Source organism: Lynx canadensis, chromosome B4, assembly GCF_007474595.2.
Source record: "Lynx canadensis isolate LIC74 chromosome B4, mLynCan4.pri.v2, whole genome shotgun sequence".
Taxonomy (NCBI): domain Eukaryota; kingdom Metazoa; phylum Chordata; class Mammalia; order Carnivora; family Felidae; genus Lynx; species Lynx canadensis.
Window position 1 is genome coordinate 13,782,273 of NC_044309.1, and position 23,643 is coordinate 13,805,915.

Sequence of the window (23,643 nt, forward strand, 5' to 3'; positions counted from 1 at the left end):
GAAATCTCCCACGGTTTCGAAGCCGACTGGTGAAGTGCATCGCAAGTATGCTGTCCCCACATAGCAGCACGGCTGTTCCCGGGGAGGCACAGGGCCTGAACCCCGTGGAGCAGAGTGGTGGTTGTCTGGCCTCAGAACTCCGTCAGCTGTGGTGTTGGCCGCGGTTATGTTATACAGTCATTTTCAGGTTCTGTAAAAGAATCAGCAGCGGGGCTAGGCTGAAAGATGGGCCCTGAATCAGTCGCTTGGGGACAGAAGTTAGTTGTAATAAAATGCTGTGAAGAAGCCTTAATAACCACTGGGCTGCACCCTGCTGTTAATTTATAGAGGGTTCCTGAGAATTATTAGGGTTAATGCTGAGAAAATGGAGAATTAAAATAACAACAAGAACAAAATTCCAAATACATTTATATTTAGGTGTAATTTTCTCACCTTGGGTTTTTTTGTTCGTCCTTTTGAGATTTATCAGCCATCAGTAGAAGGAGAGCCCTCCCGTGTTTACTTGTGAGGTGTAGTTCTTGTCAGACTAAATAACCGTTCCCAACGTTCCCAAAGTAATGACATCAGTTGTGATTGCTTGCGCTGCTGTTTACAGCTACAAAGAGTAGTGTGTGAAAAAGCATCCTAGGTCTTTGAAAGAAAGGCTTAAATTGTTGCTTAAATTTGATGTGGGGCTTGCACGTGTTTCAATGGTATTTAACTTACTAGTGAACACAGTGTAGCAGGAGTCTAAGTAGTAGTACGTGTTAACTCCTCAAATCCCGGTAACAGCCCGTGAAGTAAGTAGTGGTCTTTTCCGTATTTTACACATGAGGAAGCTGAAACAGATGTCTCATTCTTGCCCAGGGCTCCAGAGTAAGAATGTGTAGTGTTGGCTACGGACTGGGTGTTCAAACCCAGCTAGTTTGACTCCCGATGTCCATACTGTCACTGTCATACTCTAGTGAAGATTCATGTCGGTCTTGGTTTTGTTGGCTCTGGTCATCCATTGGCAACCTTTTTAAGTTTCGATGGTGTTCATGATATTTAGTGAACACAGGTTTAATGTACGTAAAATTGTTTTAAATTCCCTTATCTTTTATAGAACCCAAAATATTGGTTTCAAGTGACTATGCCTTTACCCGGAGAGAGTCCAAAGAGAGCACATTGCCCTATCATTTTGCCTGGCATGTTACTAACAGTAGTAATACCTACCAATGGTTCACTATTCAGACCTTTCAACAACCTAATAGGTAACTTGGAAACATAGTGAAAATTTCCAGAATTACAGTATTATTTTTAGGATTCTACTGACTTGACTGTATTTGGTTAAATTTACTCCTCATCTGGCCCTTAGAGTTTAGCTTCTTCACCCTCCTGGGCTTTCCTGAAGATTCTAGATCTGTGTGCCCAGCACTATAACCAGTAGCCAGTGGCTATTTAAATTTTAATTAATTAGAAATAAATCACAGGGGGAAAAGGAAGAGCAGTAAAAATTCAGGTCCTCAGTAGCACTAGCCACAGTTCAAGTGTTCAATAGCCTGACATGGCTGGTGGCTCATAGAAAGTTCTATTAGCACTAAAATAGCTCTTTTAAGAGAGATTTTAAACTATAGCCCCAAGGATAGAAAGGTATTAAATTGAACAGAAATCTCTTTGTGGGCAGAATGTTGTGTATTTTTTCTGTTTCTAGAATTTCTAACTTAGTACTGAGTTAGTCCAAGTTCTCAGTGTATGTTTGTTTATTACTGCTTATCTATTAGGAATGAAATAGAATTTGTAATGTTTCATTAAAGAAATTTTGCCTTTATCACAAAGATTTCAATGGTAAAGTATATTTCAGTATCTGCAGATAGCACAAAAAATAAAAATCAGTGATCTGCATTTAAGCTTAGCATGAAATTAGGGAGTGCGTTTTTCATAAACATAGATTTTTAAAAAATTTTTTAAATGTTTTTATTTATTTTTGAGAGACAGAGACAGAGTACTAGTGAGGGGAGGGAGGGACAGAGAGTGAGGGAGACACAGAATCCAAAGCAGGCTCCAGGCTCTGAGCTGTCAGTACAGAGACTGATGCAGGGCTCGAACTCGTGGACCACAAGATCATGACCTGAGCTGAAGTCAGACGCTTAACGAATTGAGCCACCCAGGCGCCCCAAACATAGATCTTTCTTAAAATTATATGCTAGCATTCGAGCTTCTCAGAGCAAGAGAACTAAGTTTATGTACAGCATAGTCTCAGATTATAAAAAAAAAAAATAATGAGAAATAATCTTTTAAACTTTTAACATACAAAAATAGCAAAAGCTTGTAAATGATGGTTTGATTTGAATCTGTGGCTTTGTTGGGAATGCCATACACTGAGTATTTATTTATTTTTAGGTTTTTTTGAAAGCTTACAAGTAAGCCATGGGTAAGAATCTTCCAACTGAATTTGACATTGAATGCCTTCATACATTTGTAGATGAATAATTCAGATGTTTTCTCCCTGTGGAGTTCACTGCTAGGTGTTAAATATCTTGTTCTGTTCACAAACCTGTTCTTTTTTTTTTTTTTTAAAGTTTATTTATTTATTTTGAGCGAGGGAAAGAATATATGGGTGCGAGGGGGTGGGGAGAGGCAGAGAGAGGGAGAGAGAGAATCCCAAGCAGGCTCTGTGCTGATGTAGAGCTCGAATCCACAAACCGTGAGATCGTGACCTGAGCCGAAATCAAGAGTCAGAGGATCGGCCGACTGAGCCACCCAAGTGCCCCTACAAACTTGTTCTTAAAACATCACATTAGGCTTTGGCATTACCCTTCACAAGAAAACTTGTTTCATTGTATTAAGCCTTTCTCCTTGCTTTTTCCTCTGTGTGTGTGTGTGTATGTTTACAGAGCAAGATTTGAACTTCTCTGTTCTCCACTTTTTAATAAATGTATAGAAGCAATCAGAGAACTCTTAGAACAAAGTGGATTTACAGCAGATGATATCAATAAGGTAATACTTTTATATTTTTCTTATTTATTTTAGGAGTAGTTTCAGACTTGGGATTTAGGAAATGGCCCCTTGGTACTAAGATAATATTTTTGTTAATTTAAATATTTTCTGAGCTTGTGTTAATGAGCAAGGAAAATTGAATTTTTTATTATTGGCTCCAGTGGTAAATATTTACCAGTTTCCTAGCAAAAAAGAATAGTTCCTTTCCAATATGTATATATTTTTTTCAATGTTTATTTATTTTTGAGAGCGGGGTTGGAGCAGATAGCGAGGGACACAGAGGATCCGAAGCAGGCTCAATGCTGAGAGCAGAGAGCCGGATGTGGGCTTGACCCTACGAACTGTGAGATCATGACCCAAGCTGAAGTTAGATACTTAACTGACCGAGTCACCCAGGCACCCCTACAGAATATTTTTTAATATGTAAGCAAAAGCTGACAGGTATTTGCATGTTTTCTATGTGCCAAGCACGGTTTCTAAGTATTTTACATGGATTAACTCATTGAATCGTCACCAACAACACTATGAGGCAGGTGCTTGTATTTAGCCCCATTTTTTCAGTGAACACACTGAGGTACAGAATGATGAGTAACTTCTGGGCGGTCATGTAGTTAGCGGTTGAGCCAGGATTTTACACCGCATAGTTCCCAAGTTTGCTGTTAACGGTACACCAGACCGCTTTTCTCTGCTCGCATAAGAAAGTATTTTGAGACTTTCAAAAATATTCAAATCGTTAATATTTCCTTTTCCCCCAAGATTGTTTCTACCCCTTTAAAAAAAATACTCATAAAAGAAAATGCAGGCAATACCAAAAGGCAACCACTGTTGTATTTTGGAACATTTCTAACTAATCCAATCTGTACGATTTTGAATTTTATTTTCTTTATATAATATTATAACCAATTCCTTTCCCCATATTACTGTAGAATATTCATAACACAATTTTAAATAGATGCTTAATATGCTAGGAAGGGAAAGGCACCATAGATTATTTCATTGATCTGTTGTGGACACTAGGTTGGGTCTCCCCCTCATCACCCAAAAGTGATGCCCACCTTTGAACATCGGCTTTTACCATATTTGGGGTGGATTCCTAACGTAAAATTATTGGGTTGAAGAGTATAAATAGTGTAAGACTACCTTTACCTTCAGTTACTTTCTAACAGAGTTGCATCATATGTAAATAACTTGGATTTAAATTTAAAAAGAAAAAGTTGCATTAACTAATACTCATTATCAGCAGTACCTAAAGACAGGCATTTTCCCTCCCTGACTCTGAGTCTTATCATTTAAAGAAAGAATTGTTGAAGAAAGATAGTCTGAGTATTTTATTGATACCAGAGGATTTTCTCTTAAATGTTTAATTTTGTGTTTCCTTTTGCCTAAATACTTCATTTTCTTTGCGTATTTATTTAAATCTTTGTAGTTTTTAAAAAACGTATTTATACAAATGCTTTACATAATCAGAATATTGACTGTAATATACAGTATTATGTAGTAATATACTACAGTCTTCTTTAGGGTTGTTGTGAGGGTTAAGTGAAATATCGTGTGTACCATAATAAGTGATCGGTTAACCTAAGTTCTCTCCCTTCATTAACTGGTCATAGAGCCCTGACATTTAGATATCACGATATCACAAATGGTACAGTTCTCAACTGCCTGAATTCAGATCAAATACATTCCTTGGATAAAGAATGCTGTTAAAGATTCACTCACCAGATATTTCTAAAATATAAGTTTTCGAGAACTTCAAAAGGGAGTTGTCTCTAGTTTGTTGACCTTACAGTAACAAACAACCCCCAGCTGCAGGTGGGCAGCTGAAGGTGACTGTAGGTCTGTTGCTACAGCTGTTTTCTAAAACGGGCTTCTCATTCCGTGACCCCAGGCTGAAGGAGCGGCTATCTGGGACGGGCATTTCTCATGGCAGAGGGGAAAGGAGAGAGCTTGCGAGAACATGCACGGCTTTTAAAAAGCTTCTGCTTAGATACAGTGCGCTTCAGTGGACTCCCATTCCGTTGGCCACAGCTAGACACATGGCAGGCCTGACAGCGGGGCCGGGACACGTACCCCAGCTGCGGAGAGGGCTGCAGCGCCAGGGCAGTGGCAGTGGGTGTGGAGGGAAAATTCTCCTATGGAGAGGGAGGAGGGATTGACTGGACTTTTACATGCCTTAAAACAGTGAATGCTCACAGCAGCACCACGAGGTAGGCATCATCGTCTCTGTGTTCAGATGAGGAAACCATGGTTTCCCAAGAGGTTAAGCACGTAAGTGGTGGAGCCGCCGTGAAACCGGGGCTGGAGCTCAGGCAGTCTGCCTCTGTGACCCGAGCTCTTTCTTCACTCCTCATTGCGCCCATCGCCTTTCTCATCCTCCTGTCTGCAGGTCTCTTCCCAGCAGGATTTGTTTCCGTCAGAGCACTCTTCTGATCTCTTGCTTGAGCAGGACGTGCCTGGTTTCTGGCCTGTCCTTTAGTGTGGACACTTCCCCTTACTGACCCTGTTTCGGTGTCCCCTCCTGCCCGGCCGGACCCATACCTGGTCCAGGCCCCCCCTCTCTGAGTGTGGGAGGAGGTGCCGGTGGCCCCCTTCTGGCTTAGGGGAGGGGCTTGGGGACTCACTGCGTGTGTGTCCTCCCTACGGGTCCTCCTGCTTTCACACCTGTGCTTCCCCCTCACTTTCTGTGGTGCTCGCTGTTCCCAAGTCCTGAGCCACTTAGGGATTCTGAGAGTCAAACCGTCTTGCTTTCTCTGGTTTTCTCAAACTTCATCTAGTCTAAGACAGTTACCTCTTTTTTCCAGCTTCCAGATCTTGTTGAAATCCCAAACTCAAGATCTCGCTCTCATATATTTTGCCATTATACACTTATATCTTCGATTTCTTTGTGGTCGGTTTTGTGGGCTTATGGAAGAGTACTTTGATGTAGTTAATCCTTCCATTTTAACCAAGCTCCCACATTCTACAGCTGCAACTTTAATAGCTACATAGTATTTTTTGGTATTGACATACCTTAATATATAAAACCAATTGTTTATTTTGGCTATGTAGGTTACTTTGGTTTTATAAACAGTGCTCTTTGTGGCTCTGTGAGCATCCTTAACTCCTGCAGAATAAAATTTAGGAATAAATCCCAAATTTTAAAACTTTTAATATTCGTTACCAAATTGCTCACCAAAAAACAATTTACTTTCTGAGTAGGTGTAAACATTCATTATTAATATTGCAATTTTTCAAAACTCCATTTATTCATACTTTCTTGAAAGAGCTTTAGAGTTATTTTTTAGCTTCTTATGTAAAATCCCACTGTGATTGCGTTAGTTTCATTAAGTCTTTAAAATAATTTGGGATGGTGGTGTAACTTCATGGTGTTTTGTTTTCCTAACCATGAAGTTGATCTCTTCCTCTGTTCAGATCTTCTTAAATTTTACATTTCTCAATACTTACATTAAGTTATCACTATGTGTGCTGTGGAATTTATGGCTATTGTGTATGAGAGGTCTTCTGTATTTTTATTTTCTAATTTGTTTTTGCTATAAACAGAATACTTAATTGGATTTTCCTTATTTATCTTATATTTTGCCATGTCATGAACTCTTGGTATTTCTGTTTTCACAACGTCTTCTAAATTTCCTCGGCATACATTTAAATTCAATTTTCTAATTAATCTCCAACTAATTATTGAGCACACCTATTCTGGGCAAGCAGGTTTTAGGCTCTTAAGATATAGCAGTAAATGTAAGAAAGTCCTTGCCGAAGTAGAACTTAACATGCTAGTAGGGATATTCTGGTAATACGTAAAGGAACATATAAAGAAAATAATGTCTAGGGGCGCCTGGGTGGCTCAGTCAGTTGAGTGTCTAACTTCAGTTTAGGTCATGATCTCACAGTTCATGGGTTTGAGCCCTGCGTCAGGCTTTGTGCTGACAGCTCAGAGCCTGGAGTCTGCTTCAGATTCTGTACCTCCCTCTCTCTCTGCCCCTGCTCCACTTGTGCTCTGTCTCTCAAACGTGAATAAAGGTTAAAAAAAAAGGTTTGTTTCTTTTTTTAAAGAAAAGAGTGCCCAGTTGGGATAACTGCTGTGAAGAAAAATAAAGCAGGATAAAGGCATAGCTATTGGCAAAGGGTGATTTTTCAGATAAGAGCTCCATCTAAGGAGGTGACTTTTTTTTTTTAATTTTTAATGTTTATTTAGTTTTGAGAGAGAGAGAGAGAGAGAGAGCCAGCACGCACGAGCGAGTGGGAAAGGGGGAGAGAGGGAGGGAGACACAGAATCTGAAGCAGGCTCCAGGCTCTGAGCTGTCAGCACAGAGCCTGACACAGGGCTCGATCTCACAAGCCCTGAGATCTTGACCTGAGCCACAATTGGACGTTTAACCGACTGAGCCACCCAGGACCCCCTAAAGAGGTGGCTTTTGATGAGAGACCTGAATGAAGTGGAGAAACCGGTTGTGTGCATATCTGCCGGTTTTACAAGCAGAGGGAACAGCAAGGCGAGAGCAAGCTTGTGTTTGAGGAGCAGCATTGAGGGTAGCGGGTGGAACTGAGTGAACCAAGTGGTAAGGGAGATAGAGACCGGGATCACATCACAGTTCGGATGCCTCTGGCTTCAACGTAAAGAGTGCAGTGTGGCTGGACATACGAATCTGGATTTTAAGAGAGAGTTCTGAGCTGGAGACATACTTATCAGTGTCCGTGTGCACTGAGAGCCATGACTGGATGAAATGACCTATGATATAGAGCCCCAACAGAGAAGACACCTCAGGACAGGGTCCAGGGGCTCTGGACATTTACAAGCCTAAAAGGGACCTAATGGTAGCGGCTTTAGGACTAGCCAGTGAGGAAGCATGAGACCCAAGAGACAAGTAAAACTGGGTAAGGGAGCAAAACATCAACTGTCCTGTGCTGCTGGAGGTCCAGCAGGTGAGGCCCGAGGATTGACCACTGACTGGGCTTGACAATATGCAAGTGACTGGTGCAGGTGGTTTTAGTGGAGTTATGGAGAGAAACACGTTACTGGAGTGAGTTTAGTATAGAATAGAAGGCAAGATCACGGACAGTCAAGTACAGAGAACTCTCGAGAAGTTTTGCTATAAGGGCAGCAGGAAAATGGGCGGTAGCTGGGGTAGGCTGAGAGTTCTGGGAAAGGGCTGTACAGGAGTGGTAATACTTTTCTCTCACAAATATGTATCCCTCACTCTTTTTTATTAATTTGAGAGAGAGAATGAGAGTGTGTGCAAGCGGGGAAGGGGCAGATGGAGAGAGAGAGAGAGAGAGAGAGAGAGAGAGAGAGAGAGAGAATCTTAAGCAGGTTCCACACTCAGTGCAGAGCCCAATGTGGGGCTTGATCCCATGACCTTGGGATCATGACCTGAGCCAAAATCAAAGAGCACTCAACCAACCGGCTGAGCCACCCAGGTGCCCCCCCTCACTTTTTTTTTTTTTTTTTTTTAATTTGGTTGCCTTGGTCAGAACGTCCTTCTTTTGTTCTCTTTTTAGTAGGGATATTATTATTAGTCTTTTTAACAAAAAATGTGATTATTGATAATTGGGTTGAAATAGATTCTCTTTCTCATAGTAAGTATTTTTCTTCCTATTTTTAAAAGAGTTTTAATAGGTGGTGAGTCCTTACAAATGTATTTTTGGATACCTGCAAAACAATCTTATGGCTTCTTTTACATTTGTCTTAAAGTTATATGATATATTACTGATAATTTTCTAATGTGGATCTGTCATTGTATTCCTGGGACAGACCTCATTTGATTACGGAGAATTCTTCTTTTAATATATTACTTACTTTCCTGTGATAATGTATTTATTATTTTCACTTTATGTGAAGTTAGCAGGCGCTTGGGTGGCTCAAGTCGGTTGAGCATCCGACTTCGGCTCAGGTCATGATCTCACAGTTTGTGGGTTCGAGCCCTGCATCAGGCTCTGTGCTTGCTCAGAGCCTGGAGCCTGCTCAGATTCTGTGTCTCCTTCTCTCTCTGCCCCTCCCCCGCTCACACTGTCTCATTCTGTTTCTCAAAAATAAATAAATGTAAAAAAATTTTTTTTTAAAAAACAAAACTCCTGAGAGTGGCACCAGGGTGGCTCAGTCAGTTAAGCGTCTGACCCCTGATTTCAGCTCAGGTCATAATCTCACAGTTTGTGAGTTTGAGCCCTGCATAGGGAGCCTGCTTAAGAGTCTCTCCCTCTTCCTCTGCTGCTCCCTGTTCATGCTGTCTTTCTCTCTCTCTCTCTCTCTCTCTCTCTCAAAAATGAAAAAATAAAATAAAAATAAATAATACTCCCAAGAGACGCTCAATATGGGTGTATTGGAATGTGACTTTAGGTTGCCACTTTAATATCTGTAAGTTTAATCCTTTTGGCTCAAGTGCTTGCTTAGAATGACAAAATACCACGATATATCTGATTCATTTACTCAACATAATACCTTCTAAGCCAAAACTTCCAGCACTTTAGCTCCCTTTTATGCCAAAGTAATACAATCCTACACAGTGTTCTTCAGGAAAGAGGCTAATATTACTTTCCTTTAATTCATAGCCTGAGGCACTGTGTGGGAGAGGTTACCCGCTCAAGCAGTTGTAGGGGCCAGGAGTGAAAGTGAGTCACGTTGTCAGGTATAGGAAAAGACAGCTGCCAGAAATTATCAATCTGAACTCAGTATAAAAATACAAGGTTACAGCCGGGCGCGGTGGCGCGCGCCTGTAGTCCCAGCTACTCGGGAGGCTGAGGCAGGAGGATCGCTTGAGCCCAGGAGTTCTGGGCTGTAGTGCGCTATGCCGATCGGGTGTCCGCACTAAGTTCGGCATCAATATGGTGACCTCCCGGGAGCGGGGGACCACCAGGTTGCCTAAGGAGGGGTGAACCGGCCCAGGTCGGAAACGGAGCAGGTCAAAAATACAAGGTTACATTTTAAATTCCAGCTTGAAAAACATAGCAAATTGACAAATAGAAATATTTAATAATTAATGCTTCTTCTTTCACAACAAATTTCTCCAGATTTGGAACCTGAAACCCCTTTTCTTCTGTTCCACGATGTCAGTGTCAGATCTTACATTTTGAGTTAATGTTTGATATGGAACTCAACGTTAGATCCTTTAACTAGAAGTAATATTTCAATTTTTTTCATTTTCATCATGAAAAATATCTACTCACAAAATAGGTTTCTCTAAACAAGGACAGAACCTTTGTACAGTGTTTTTTAAATATATAATTAGCATAACTACTCCAAAGATATATGTAGAATTCTAAAATCAATCTTTGAGGCATCTGGATGGCTTAGTCAGTTAAGCATCTGACTCTTTTTTTAAAGAGAGAGAGAGAGAAAGAGAATCCCAAGCAGGCCCTGCACTGTAAATGCAGAGCCCAGCGTGGGGCTCAAACTCAGGAACCATGAAATCATGATCTGAGCCAAAACCAAGAGTTGGACGCTTAACCAACTGAGCCATCCAGGCGCCCCAAGTATCCGACTCTTGATCTCAGCTCAGATCTTGATCTCAGGGTCATGAGTTCAAGCCCCACCTTGGGCTCTGTGCTGGGCATGAAGCCTACTGAATAAATGAATGAATCATTGAATCAATCTTTAACCACATAATGTGGGGAATATGATTTTACGTTGTCATTTTCATATCTGTAAATTAAGTTCAACACAAGAAAGTGTGTCACGTCCCTTGCAAAGTGAGTAGTCCAAAGTATTCATTTCTCTAGGAGCCAGCAAATTGAATCTTTTATAGGGAACAGAAGTATTGGTAGTGTTTATGTAGAATATGTCAGTTAGAAAGACCTTTGATGTATCATACCTGATGCACCAGTGCTGAGATTTCTCTCACAGATGGTATGAAAAAAGTCCATTCTTTCTACACATAAATTATATGAATATCTTTTAAGTTCTATATATACCACAGTTAAGCTGCCTGATGGCCACATAGAATAGCAGGTTGACTGTACCATACCATTCTTCAAAAGGAAATGCGTTCCCCACCATTTTTCTTGAAACCTGTAATCCTCATGGTCTTTCTTTCATCTTTCTACTAGATTGAAAAATGGGTTTGATTTTTGTTTATTTTTGAGAGAGAGACACACAGATCACGAGCGGGGGAGGGGCAGAGAGAGGGAGACAGGGAATCTGAAGCAGGCTCCAGGTTCCAAGCCTGTTAGCACTGAGCCCTATGTGGGGCTTGAGCTCACAAACTGTGAGATCATGACCTGAGCCTAACCTGGGCGCGTAACTGATTGAGCCACCCAGATGCTTTAATTTTTAATTTACATGTTTTATAGACCTATTTCATGATGATTTATTTCTTAAGTTTTTAACATATGACTTTGTATAATCTTTTTTTTTTTAATTTTTTTTAACGCTTATTATTGAGAGACAGAGAGACACAGAGCATGAGCAGGGGAGGGGCAGAGAGAGGGGAGACACAGAATTGGAAGCAGGCTCCAGGCTCTGAGCTGTCAGCACAGAGCCCGACACGGGGCTCGAACCCACGAACTGCGAGATCATGACCTGAGCCAAAGTTGATCGCCCAACCAACTGAGCCACCCAGGTGTCCTTGACTTTGTATAATCTTATGATTTTTTATTTTTATGTATCTTTTGATACTAAAATTTATTTTTTTAATGTTTATTTATTTTTGACAGAGACATTGAGCAGGGGAGAAGCAGAAAGAGAGAGAGACAGACAGTCAGAATCCCAAGCAGGCTCTGAGTTGTCAGTGCAGAGCCTGATGTCGGGCTTGAATTCACAAATCATGAGATCATGACCTGAGTCAAAACCAAGAGTGGGACGCTTAACCAACTGAACCACCCAGGCGCCCCTTGATACTGAAATTTAAGAGTATACAGAAGTTTTTGAAATTAAAACCAGCCAGTTTCTCTATTTTTTATTTTTTGCTTTTTGAGTGTTTCTGTTTTTCCTTTACTAGATTTGACAGATAATTTGTTGTGTGTGTTTGTTTGTTTGTTTTTTGCTCAAACTTCTGTTACTACTATCCCCAGAAAAACTTCTTTAGATTTTTTCAGGTCATGTTTTTCTCTTCTCTAATTGGTTTATTTCTGATTTTTTCCTATTTCTTCCAGTCCTTTTAGGACACTTGTATTATTTTCCTAAATTCCTATATTGAATGCTAATTTATTTTTTTCATTTATTCTTTTCCCTAATAAAAAAGTTAACTACAGTTTTACTACTTAATAGCTTTGTTTTTATTCCACGGGCTTTGACAGATTTTGTTGTTTTCATATTTTCAGAATAATCTGTAATATTTTTTATTTTCTTCTTTGTTGTTTAAATTCATGTTTTTAATACCCAAGTAGTTAAGGTAGTTTGATTTTCCTTAACAGCAGTTTTATGAAATTACTGTGAAAGTTATATTTGAAAAGCTTTTGGTAAGAGAAGTTATTTATGTTCCGAATGTATGTATTTTGTACTAAAATTTAAGTCACAAAAGAAATCTACAGACTAGGTATTTAAAGAATTTATTTAAATTAAAACTTGCTGGTTACCATCAGCATTAATAGTAACACATTGTTAGTATTTGTTACTTTTTTGTTTTTATTATTTTTTAAATTAATTTACATCCAAGTTAGTTAACATATAGTATAATAATGATTTCAGGAATAGAATTTAGTGATCTATCACTTATATATAACACCCTCCTTAATGCCCCTTTCCCATTTAGCCCAACCCCCCCCACCCAAAACCCCTCCAGGCACCCTCATTTTTTTCTCTGTATTTAAGAATCTCTTATGGGTTTGTCTCCCTCCCTGTTTTTATATTGTTTTTGTTTCCCTTCCCTTATGTTCATCTGTTTTGTATCTTAAATTCCACATATGAGTGAAGTCATATATTTGTCTTTCTTTGACTAATTTTCCTTAGCATAATACACTCTAGTTCCCTCCATGTTGTTGCAAATGGCAAGATTCCATTCTTTTTGATCACAGAGTAATACTCCATTGTATATATATACCACATCTTCTTTATTCATTCACTGGTCAGTGGACATTTGGGCTCTTTCCATACTCTGGCTATTGTTGATAGTGGTGCTATAAACATTGGAGTACATGTGCCCCTTCGAAACAGCCTTCCTGTATCCTTTGGATAAATACCTAGTAGTGCAATTGCTGGGTCATAGGGTAATATTTTTTACTTTTTTAAATGAAAATTCCAAAAGCCAAGATTTTCTAGTTTGATTTTTTTTTTTGCATAGCATCACTTAATTGCTTATTAATAAGGCTTTTTGAAATTGACTATGAGAAATTTGAAAGGGCATATTTTACATTTTTATTCTCATAGTGTTTATCTGGGATCATAACATTTTAGAGAAGACTTTTATGTTTACTTATCTCCCAAACTTTTAGGGAAGTCTTAGGGAACTTTGCCAAGGCAACCCTGCTTTTCTTTTTTTCTTGGTATCATTCAGCTGATGTTCCTCATGCCCTCACCTGGAGATCAATATGGTATTATTCATCAATTCACCCCTAGTGTTAAAGAGACCTGGTTTTCATCAGTGGATCCTTTTGTCTAAAAAGACTTCGAAGTCAGAAGTGGTTATTGATGATTTCCCTTCTTGGGGCTACCTATTTATTCAATATTCTGAATGCTTCTGGAGTTGTAAGTGTTAAATGTATGAACTAATAAGGAAATTAAAGTTATTTATAAAGGAGTAATTTTATTCAGCTCTACTGAGGTGTGATTGACAAAAACAATCGTAAGATATTCCTAGCAAACAGTGTGAGATTTGTTAGATGTATACACTGTGAAAGGATTCCCACTGTGGAGTTAATTAACACATATCTCACACCATATTTTTACCTTTTCGAGTCAGGGGTGAAAACACTTAAGTTTGCTTTCTTAGCAAATCTCAGTTGTGTAGTATGATTATTATCAACTATAGTCACCATGTTATACATTAGATCCTCAAACCTTATTCACTTACAACTGAAATTTTGTACCCTTCTACTAACCTCTCCCTATTTCCCCCATGCTCCAGTTCCAACCACTTTTCTGCCTTCTTTATGAGTTTGACTTTTTTTTTTTCAGATTCCACATACGAGTTGACACCATGAAGTATTTGTCTTTCTCTGTCTGGCTTATTTCACCTCACATACTGCCTTCCATGTTCACTCATGTTGTTGCAAATGACAGGATTTCTTTTTTTTTTTTTTTTTTTTTTTTTTTTTTTTTAGCTGAATGATATTGCATTGTGTTTATATATATACCACATCTTTACCCATTCATCCATCAACGGACACTTAGGATATTTCTATACCTTGGCTATTGTGAATAATGCTGTAATCAACGTGAGAGTACAAATATCTCTTTGAGGTAGTGATTTCATTTCCTTTGAACATATACTCATAAGTAAGATAGCTGCATCATATGGTAATTCTATTTTTTTATTTCTTGAGGAATTTGCAAACTGTTTTCCATAGTGGTTCTATCAGTTTACATTCCCAGCAGTGTACAGGGGTTCCCTTTTGTCTATATTTTTGTCAGTACTTGTTATCTTTTGTGGTTTTTTTTTTAAGTTTTTTTTTTTTTAACGTTTATTTATTTTTGAGACAGAGAGAGACACAGAATGAACGGGGGAGGGGCAGAGAGAGAGGGAAACACAGAATCGGAAGCAGGCTCCAGGCTCTGAGCCATCAGCCCAGAGCCCGACACAGGGCTCGAACTCACGGACCGCAAGATCATGACCTGAGCCAAAGTCGGACACTTAACCGACTGAGCCACCCAGGCGCCCCTATCTTTTGTGTTTTTGATGAGAGTCACCATAACAAGTGTGAGGTGATACCTCATTGTGGTTTTGATTTTCATTTGCCTGATGATTCGTGATGTTGAGCATCTTTTCATGTGTCTCTTAGCTACCTGTATATCTTCTTCAGAAAAATGTCTCTTCAGGTCCTTTGCCCATTTATTTTTTTTGATCAAGTTGCTTTTTTGCTGTTGACTTTATGACTTCCTGGTATATTTTGCATATTAACCCTTTTCCAGATAAGTGGTTTGGAAATATTTCTTCCCTTTTTATGGGTTACCTTTTCATTTTGTTGATGGTTTCTTTTGTTATTCAGGAGCTTTTCAGTTTGGTATAGTCCTACCTGTTTATTTTTTGTTTTATTGCCTTGGCTTTAGCTGTCAAATCCAAAAATCTCATCGCAAAGACCAGTTTCAAGGACCTTCCTCCCTATATTTTCTTCTGAGAGTTTTATAGTTTCAGGTCATAATTCCAGTCTTCAATTTGAGTTAATTTTTGTGTGTGGTGTAACATAGTGGTCCAGTTTTATTTTCTTGCATGTAGATGTCCACTTTTCCACATTCCATTTATTAAGGAGACTGTCCTTTCTCTGTTGTATATTCTTGGTTCCTTTGTTGAAAATTAATTGACCATATATGCGTAGGTTTTTTACTGGGCTCACTGTTCTTTTCTTTTGATCTGTGTGTCTGCTTCTATGCCAATACCATTCTGTTCTGATTACTGTGGCTTTGTAATATATTTTGAAATGAGGAAGTGTGATGCTCCAGCTTTGTTCTTTCTCAAGATTGCTTTGGCTGTTTCGGGTCTTTTGTGGTTCCATGTGAATTCTAGGATTGTTTTTTCTATTTCTGTGAAAAATGCTATTGAAATTTTGATAGAGATTGCATCGAATCTGTAGATCACTTTGTGTAGTATGGACAAATAATACAAATACAAATGGACAAATACAAATATTTTAATAATATTACTTCTTCCAATCCATGAACATGGAATATCTTTCAACTTATTTGTGTCTTCTTCAATTTCTTTCATCAATATCCTTATAGTTTTCAGTATACAGATCATTCACTTCCTTGGTTAAATTTATTCCTAAATACTTTATTCTTTTTATTGCTTTTGTGAATGGGATTGTCTTCTTAATTTCTCTTTCCAATAATTTGTTGTTAGTGTACAGAAAATAATTTAATTTTTGATAACTATAAACTTACTATTGCCATTTGTTAATTGTTTTCTATTTTGTAGCTCATTTGTTCCTTTCTTCCTTTTGTTCTTTCTTTGTGATTTGATGACTTTGGTTTTATTGGTATGCTTTGATATCTTTATCTTTTGTTGTATCTATTATAAGTTTTGCTTTGTGGTTACCATGAGACTTACATAAAACATCTTGTAGTTATAATAGCCTATTTGAAGCTGATAATAACTTCAACACATGTGAAACCTCTACATTCTTGCACTCCTTCACATTTTATGTTTTCGACATCACCGTTTACATCTTTTTATATTACTTGTCCATTATCAAATTATTGTAGTTACCGTTATTTTTGTCTTTGTTTTTTAACCTTCATACTAGAGTTACAACTGACTTATCCTTTACCATTACAATATTAGAGTATTCTGAATTTAACCACAGTTGGCCCTTCCTTGAACAACACAGGTTTGAATTGCACAGATCCACTCATAGGTGGATTTTTTTTCAATACACACAGTGCAGTACTGTAAGTGTATTTTCTCTTCTTCATGATTTTTTTTTTTAATTTTTTTTAATGTTTCTATTTATTTTTGAGACAGAGAGAGACAGAGCATGAGCAGGGGAGGGGCAGAGAGAGAGGGAGACTCAGAATCCAAAGCAGGCTCCAGGCTCTGAGCTGTCAGCCCAGAGCCCAATGCAGGGCTTGAACTCACACACCGCGAGATCATGACCTGAGCCGAAGTCGGACGCTCAACCGACTGAGCCACCCAGGCGCCCCTCTTCATGATTTTCTTAATAACATTTTCTTTTCTCAGGCTTACTTTATTGTAAGAATATAGTATGTAATACATATACAAAACATGTGTTTACCGACTGTGTTAATGGTAAGGCTTCTGGCCAACAGTAGGCAATTAATAGTTAAGTTTTGGGTTAGTCGGATGTTGTACATGGATTTTCAACTATGCATGGGATCGGTGTCCCTGACTCTCTAATTGTTCAAGGTCAACTGTATATATTTACCATTACCAGTGGTTTTATAGTTTCATATGCATTCATGTTATTAATCAACATTCTTTGAAGGACAGCTTTGCTGGGTAGATTATTCTTGGCTGACAGGTTTTTCTCTTTCAGCACTTTGAATATATCCCTCCTGGTCTCCAAGATTTCTGTTGAAATATCTGCTTATCATCTTACAGGAGTTCCCTTGTAACAAGTTGCTTTTCTCTTGGGGCTTTTAAGAGTCTCTCTTTGTCTTTAACTTTTGACACTTTCATTATAATGTGTCTCATTGTGGATCTCTTTATTCATCTTATTTGGTAATTTTTGTGCCTATTGGATCTGCATCTTTCTTTCCCCAGGTTAGGTAAGTTTTCACCCTTTTTAATAAGCTTTCTGCTCCTTTTTCTTTGTTTTTTTCTTCTGGGGCCCCTATAATATGTGTGTTAGTGTGCTAACTATTGATCCTGTAAGTCCCTTAAGCTATCTTAATTCTTTTTCATTTTTTTTTTCTTTTTGCTCCTCTGTTTAGATGAATTCCTCTATCCTGTCTGAGTTCACAGATCCTTTCTTTCATTTGGTATAGTCTGCTGTTGAACCCCTGTATGGAATTTTTCAGTTCAGTTATTGTATTCTTCAGCTCTGTGATTTCTGTTTGGTATTTTGTTAACATTTTCTGTCTTTTTGTTAAAATTCTCATTTTATTTATGCATCACTCTCCTGACCTTAGTGATCATCTTTATTACTCTTATTTTTAACTCTGTTGGGAAAATCACTTACTTTTGTTTTATTAAGATAGGTTTCTGAATAGAATTCTTTTGTTACTTTGTTTGGAATACATATATTGACTCTCTATGTTGGTTTCTGTGCATTACATAAAACCGTCATCTCTTCCAACCTAGGTACACTGGACTTACATAGGAAATGAACTTTGTCCATCAGCCCAGCCTAAGTTCCTGGTTGCCTCTCAAACCTTTATGCCTAAGCTGCCATCCCTGTTCTTAGCGGCTCTCAGTGGTTGACATTGTGCCAACCACTGTAAGTGTCCCAAAGAGGAGGATCGTAGTCGGGACCTCCATACCGGCTGATTGGAAGCCAAACTCTCAGGTGGCACCTGGGAAGTATGCAGTTAAACCTCTTCCAGGGAGAAATTGGAAAATGGGTATTTTTGCCTGGCTCTGTCTGTGCTGAGCCCAGGTATCTAGCCACTGGGCACAGGGTGCTGCTTCACTGATTTAAAAACTGCTTCTTTGTTTTGGATAGTCCTGTGGGACTCATGAATGCCAGCCCCTCTGACTGGCAGAGCTGGGTGATTTGGAGCCCCATCCCCTCACATGGCAGCCATAAAAGTTGGGGTGCTGGATGTGTGGACAAGCTCATAAAGGAGCAATTTTATATAAAGTTCTTTAGAGACAACGTATTTAATCAGATGGCACCAAGAGCTTAAAATATATTTGTATAAAATATCTTTTTCCTCAAGAAAATTTAGTATTCTTCCATGGTGAAGACAGATTGTCACAAAAATGCTGTAAGATTTATGCAAACATTTTTTTTTTAATTTTTTAATGTTTTTATTTATTTTTGAGACAGGGAGAGACAGAGCATGAGCAGGGGAGGGGCAGAGAGAGAGAGAGACACACAGAATCCAAAGTAGGCTCCAGGCTCTAAGCTGTCAGCACAGAGCCCGACGTGGGGCTCAAACTCACAGACTGTGAGATCGTGACCTGGGCCAAAGTCGGACGCTTAACTGACTGAACCACCCAGGCACCCCACAAACATTTCTTTTAGAAGTATTGGAATAATACAAAGTATTAATATATTTCCTGTTTAAATGAGATTTAATGGTTAAGCCTCATATGCCCAAAATTAATCACGAGCCATGTGTATGTGGCTGTACTGTACTTCTAATGTGTGGTGAGATTGCTCCTTTTTAAATTTTGTGGTTTATGAGTAAAGAATTTGTTAAATACCAACAATGTATTAAATATATATTTATATATATTTTAAGCACAATATAATGTATGATAAAATAGGGCTTGTATTTACCATTATATGTGGTAAAGATGGCTGAACCTATAACACTTAATTCTGAGAAACAACCATTGTTCTAAAAGTAAAAACCTAAAAATTATTTTTAATTTTCTAGGTTGTTCTTTGTGGAGGGTCTTCTCGCATCCCAAGGCTACAGCAGCTGATTAAAGATCTTTTCCCAAATGTTGAGCTTCTGAATTCTGTCCCTCCTGATGAAGTCATCCCTATAGGTGCAGCTATAGAAGCAGGGATTCTTACTGGCAAAGAAAACCTTTTAGTCGAAGAGTCTCTTAAGATAGAGTGTTCAGCCAAAGATATTTTAGTTAAGGTATGTTTAGCTTTTCTTTACTTTTCCATAAAAGTAGTATAAATTTATTGCCATAGTTATTTATATATACCTTATTTTTACAGTAAAACCTTGTATACTGGTAAAAATTTTAAATTTAGATTTATAATTTTACGTTTAATGAGTTTCTTATGTTCTTTAAGTTAGCATTTACCTAGCATGTTAATTTCTTAATTGTAATTTTAATCAGAAGCTTCACATACAGATAGAGGGATACATGTTTCAATTTATTGTTAAGTGAAGTAGGTTGGGATTCAGGATCATTTCTGTGTTCTTTGCCTATGTTGTCAGTCAGGAATAAGTATTACATTTATAATAGGAATGGCTTTATAATTGTAATGGTAAATATCAAAGGATACGTATATTACTTTTCTGCTTATTAGGGAGTCGATGAATCAGGAGCCAAAAGCTTCACAGTACTGTTCCCATCAGGGACTCCTTTGCCGGCTCGAAGACAACACACATTACAAGCCCCCGGAAGTATATCTTCAGTATGCCTTGAACTCTATGAGTCTGAGGGGAAGAACTCTGCAAAAGAGGAAGACAAGTTCGCACAGGTGAATACATAAAATTAGACAATGAATTAGTCATGTGAAGCTGCTTAACTTTTCCTTCTGCATTAACTCAACTTAATATCTATTAACATAAAATGTATATAGGGTATCTAACACATTTTTATGAATGAATTCTTTTTAAAATTTTTATTTTTAATTTTTTTAATATTTTAGGTTTTTTTTAAGTTTATTTATTTTGAGAGAGAGACAGAGACAGCACCAGTAGGGGAAGGGCAGAGATAGGATCTCAAGCACACTCTGCACTACCAGCGTGGAGCCCAACGTGGGGCTTGAACCCACGAAATTGGGAGATCATGACCTGAGCCAAAGAGTCTAATGCTCAAACGACTGAGCCACCCAGGAGCCCCTACTTACTTTTTTAAAAATTTTATTTATTTATTTTGAGAGAGAAGGAGCGTGAGTGGGGAGGGAGGGAGGGAGAGAGAGAAAGAGAGAGAGAGAGAATCCCAAGCAGGCTCTGCATTGTCGGTGCAGAGCCCCACATAGGGCTCAAACTCACGAACTGGGAACTGTGACATCGTGACCTGAGCTGAAACCAAGAGTTGGGTGCCTAACCTACCGAGCCACCCAGGAGCCCCACTACCTAGAGAAGAAATAAGCAATTTTAATTTCAAAAAGTCACAAGAAAATAAAATACAATATGTATTTTTTTCTGTTTATCTTTGTACTCTTGGCCCTCCTTGGTAAAATGTAAGCAGTAGGGAAAATGACTTTTTTTGTTTACTACGTGCCACGTGCTGATTAGGCAATTTACAAACCTAATCTCAAAGTGCTGTGAGATAGACATTATTATGGTCATTTTATAGATGACTGAAAAACAAGCTCATGGCAATAAATACCTTGTTCTTTTCCTGGTTGAGCTAAAATTTATCCTCAGTTGGTTTTATTCCTGGGCGCTTGCTCTTGCCATTATTACCCTTCTGCCTCTGATACAGACACCTTTGCTTTTTCAAAATACCACATTCATATTTCATACTATAGAGTCCTCTGCATCCTTTAATAGGAATGAAATGGAGCCACATTATCTGCTTAGAAACATGCCCCCAAAATATAATTACATTAAAACACACATACAAAGATGGCAAAGCTTTATTTACAGTATGATGTCATTTGTGTTTAAATAAAAAGTTTGAGAGCATGAGTGTGTGTGAGGGAGGTGGTGTTTGTGAAGGTGTGTGTATAAATATCCAAGCATAGATAGAGAAAATATCTATAAGTATTTCAACTATATTTAGGAAATCTAACAGTGGGTAGATTTGAAGGTACCAAGAGGGTTTCTTTTTTCTTTTTTTACTTGTTACCACTTTGTACTGAGTCTTTAACAAGCAGCACAGGACCTGAGCATGAAATACTTCTATAGTGAAAAACAAATGTGGGTAACTGAAGAGAACGTGTAGTGTCTTCAGCATTATATCTATTCTCTGATTTCAACGAAAGAATGATGAAAACACACACACACATACATAACATATCTGGGCTGCACCTCAGACATCTTAGAATCTAGTGGAGTGGGGCTCCTTCGACTAGTCAAGCTTTCAAAAGCTCATCCAGATGTTTCTGATGTGAATTACTCTACAAGCACTTTCCTGTGTACTGTATTTTTAAAAAATTTTTTATTAGTTTTTTTATTATTTTTGAGAGGCAGAGAGAGACAGAGTACATGTGGGGGCGGGGGGGCAGAGAGAGAGGGAGACACAGAATCGGAAACAGGCTCCAGGCTCTGAGCTGTCAGCACAGAGCCCGACGTGGGGCTTGAACTCATGAGCCGCGAGATCATGACCTGAGCCGAAGTCAGACGCTCAGCCGACTGAGCCACCCAGGTGCCCCTGTGTACTGTATTTCTAAACTCATTTGGCTGTCTTAGTATTCCCTCAGCTTCTTTCTCCTGTGTATTTATTTCCCTTCATACACTCGTCCAAGGCTGCAGCTGTTGTCACCGTATCCTAACTTACAGATGCCAGGAGCAGAGTTAGTCACCTAATACTGAATTTGGAAGATGTTCTTTTAGAGATCCCATCTGTTCTAACCTCCTCATTTTACAAATGAGTAAATCAAGGTACATGGTGCTTGCCTAAGGTCATAAAACTTGATACTGGCATATCTGAAAAGTCACTTCCAAACTTGGTTTATTGGTATACCTTTTTTTTAGGAAACCAAAGCATTTTATAGTAAATTCATTAATATCTCGTTTGTACAAATGTACAAGTGTAATCTTAGTTGTACAAAAGAATTTGCTGTGTGTTTCTTTAAATTGGTTTTCCAAGTGTATTTAAAATATTTGAATTTTTAAAAGTACATGTAGTAAGTGTACACCAAAATATCGGCACCTGGGTGGCTCAGTTGGTTAAGCGTTTGACTCTCAATTTTGGCTCAGGTCATGATCATGCGGTTCGTGGGTACGAGCCTTGTGTCGGGCTCTGTGCTGACAGTGCAGAACCTGCTTGGGATTCTTTTTCTCCCCCTCTCTCTGCCCCTCCCCTGCTCTCTCTCAAAATAATTAAATAAACTTATATTTAAAAAAGTATATACCAAAATATAACTTACATGTTACTGGAAATGGCTTAATTATCAAAAAGGAAAAGCAGTCTTTATTTTCTGAGACAAAGAATATTTCATAGAAACAATCATTTTAGTCTAGGACATGACATTTAAGAGGAACAGATATATATGTTGTCCTTCTAGAGGAGACATTTCCAGTTAGGAAAGCTTAATCCTTTTTTCAGATTCTGGTAAATGGTAGAAAAATTGAGAACTGCCCTATTTGAAAAGGTTTGTTCCAGTAATGAGTAAAATTTGGTCTGTTGGAATAATTGATGCATCAATTTATTAATATATCAAAGTACTAAATCATCTTTGTATTATTTTTACATAAACAGGTTGTACTCCAGGATCTAGATAAAAAAGAAAATGGATTACGTGATATATTGGCTGTTCTTACTATGAAAAGGTACAAAATTAAACTACTTCTGATATTAAGAAAATTTACTTTGGGGCTTGACCTTTTTTGTTCATTTATTGATTCTCCACCAGGAACATCATGTATTAGAAGCTTACAAAGATTTTATCAGTGAATTATATTTTTTGCCCTGCACAATGACTGTATTTTACAAAAAGAAGTGTATCTCAAATCATTTGCATTCTGAATTTTTTATGAATTCTGTTTTGGTGTGGTGGACCTAAAAACTGGTCCATGCAAGTTTGAGATATAATTTTTATCAATTTTAAATATAATTTTCTAAGGTTTACATGATTCATATTATTTGTCCTATGAAAGGATAAGTTTATTTCAGTATTGCTACAGAAAATCTCTAGGAAATAAATTACTTATTAAATCCAGCTATTACCGTTTCACTAACAACTGACCATCCATAACAATATGTCTTGCAAGTAAATTGTTTCCAAATTAACATTAGGAACAGACAGTTCATTCCATGAGCATACTTATTTAGCAAGCATGTCAAATTCATTAGGGTAGGTTTGCCTTGGCCTGTGCTTGAAAATGGCATGATGCGTCTTCTCAGTTTGCATAAAGTCTTAAACTTAAGATAGTTATCATTGTGGTTTTCAAAGAATACAACTTCTGTCTCAGTGGTGTAGGAAGAAATTTTTAAGAACAACTACGTAATTATAGCATATGACACTAAGTTTAGACTCTGAAATTGTTTCTTCTTGATCTCAATACTCTTCTTTCTAAAATTAAAATTATCTCTTGTTTACTCAAAGTCCTCAAATAATTTCTTAAGAGCTTTCTGCTTTTATGAAATGAGCTTATGAAATGTTATTTTTTGTTTG

At 38.1% G+C, this 23,643-nt stretch overlaps 1 protein-coding gene across 1 annotated transcript in view; it reads left to right on the plus strand.

Moving 5' to 3' along the window:
* Positions 1-23,643, plus strand: part of HSPA14 (heat shock protein family A (Hsp70) member 14) — a 43,945-nt gene that overhangs the window by 18,610 nt on the left and 1,692 nt on the right. The window contains exons 10-13 of the mRNA XM_030321306.2: positions 2,856-2,958; positions 19,046-19,258; positions 19,660-19,833; positions 22,728-22,798. Of these exons, the coding sequence (XP_030177166.1) occupies positions 2,856-2,958; positions 19,046-19,258; positions 19,660-19,833; positions 22,728-22,798 (561 nt within the window). The remainder of the gene's footprint in view (positions 1-2,855; positions 2,959-19,045; positions 19,259-19,659; positions 19,834-22,727; positions 22,799-23,643) is intronic.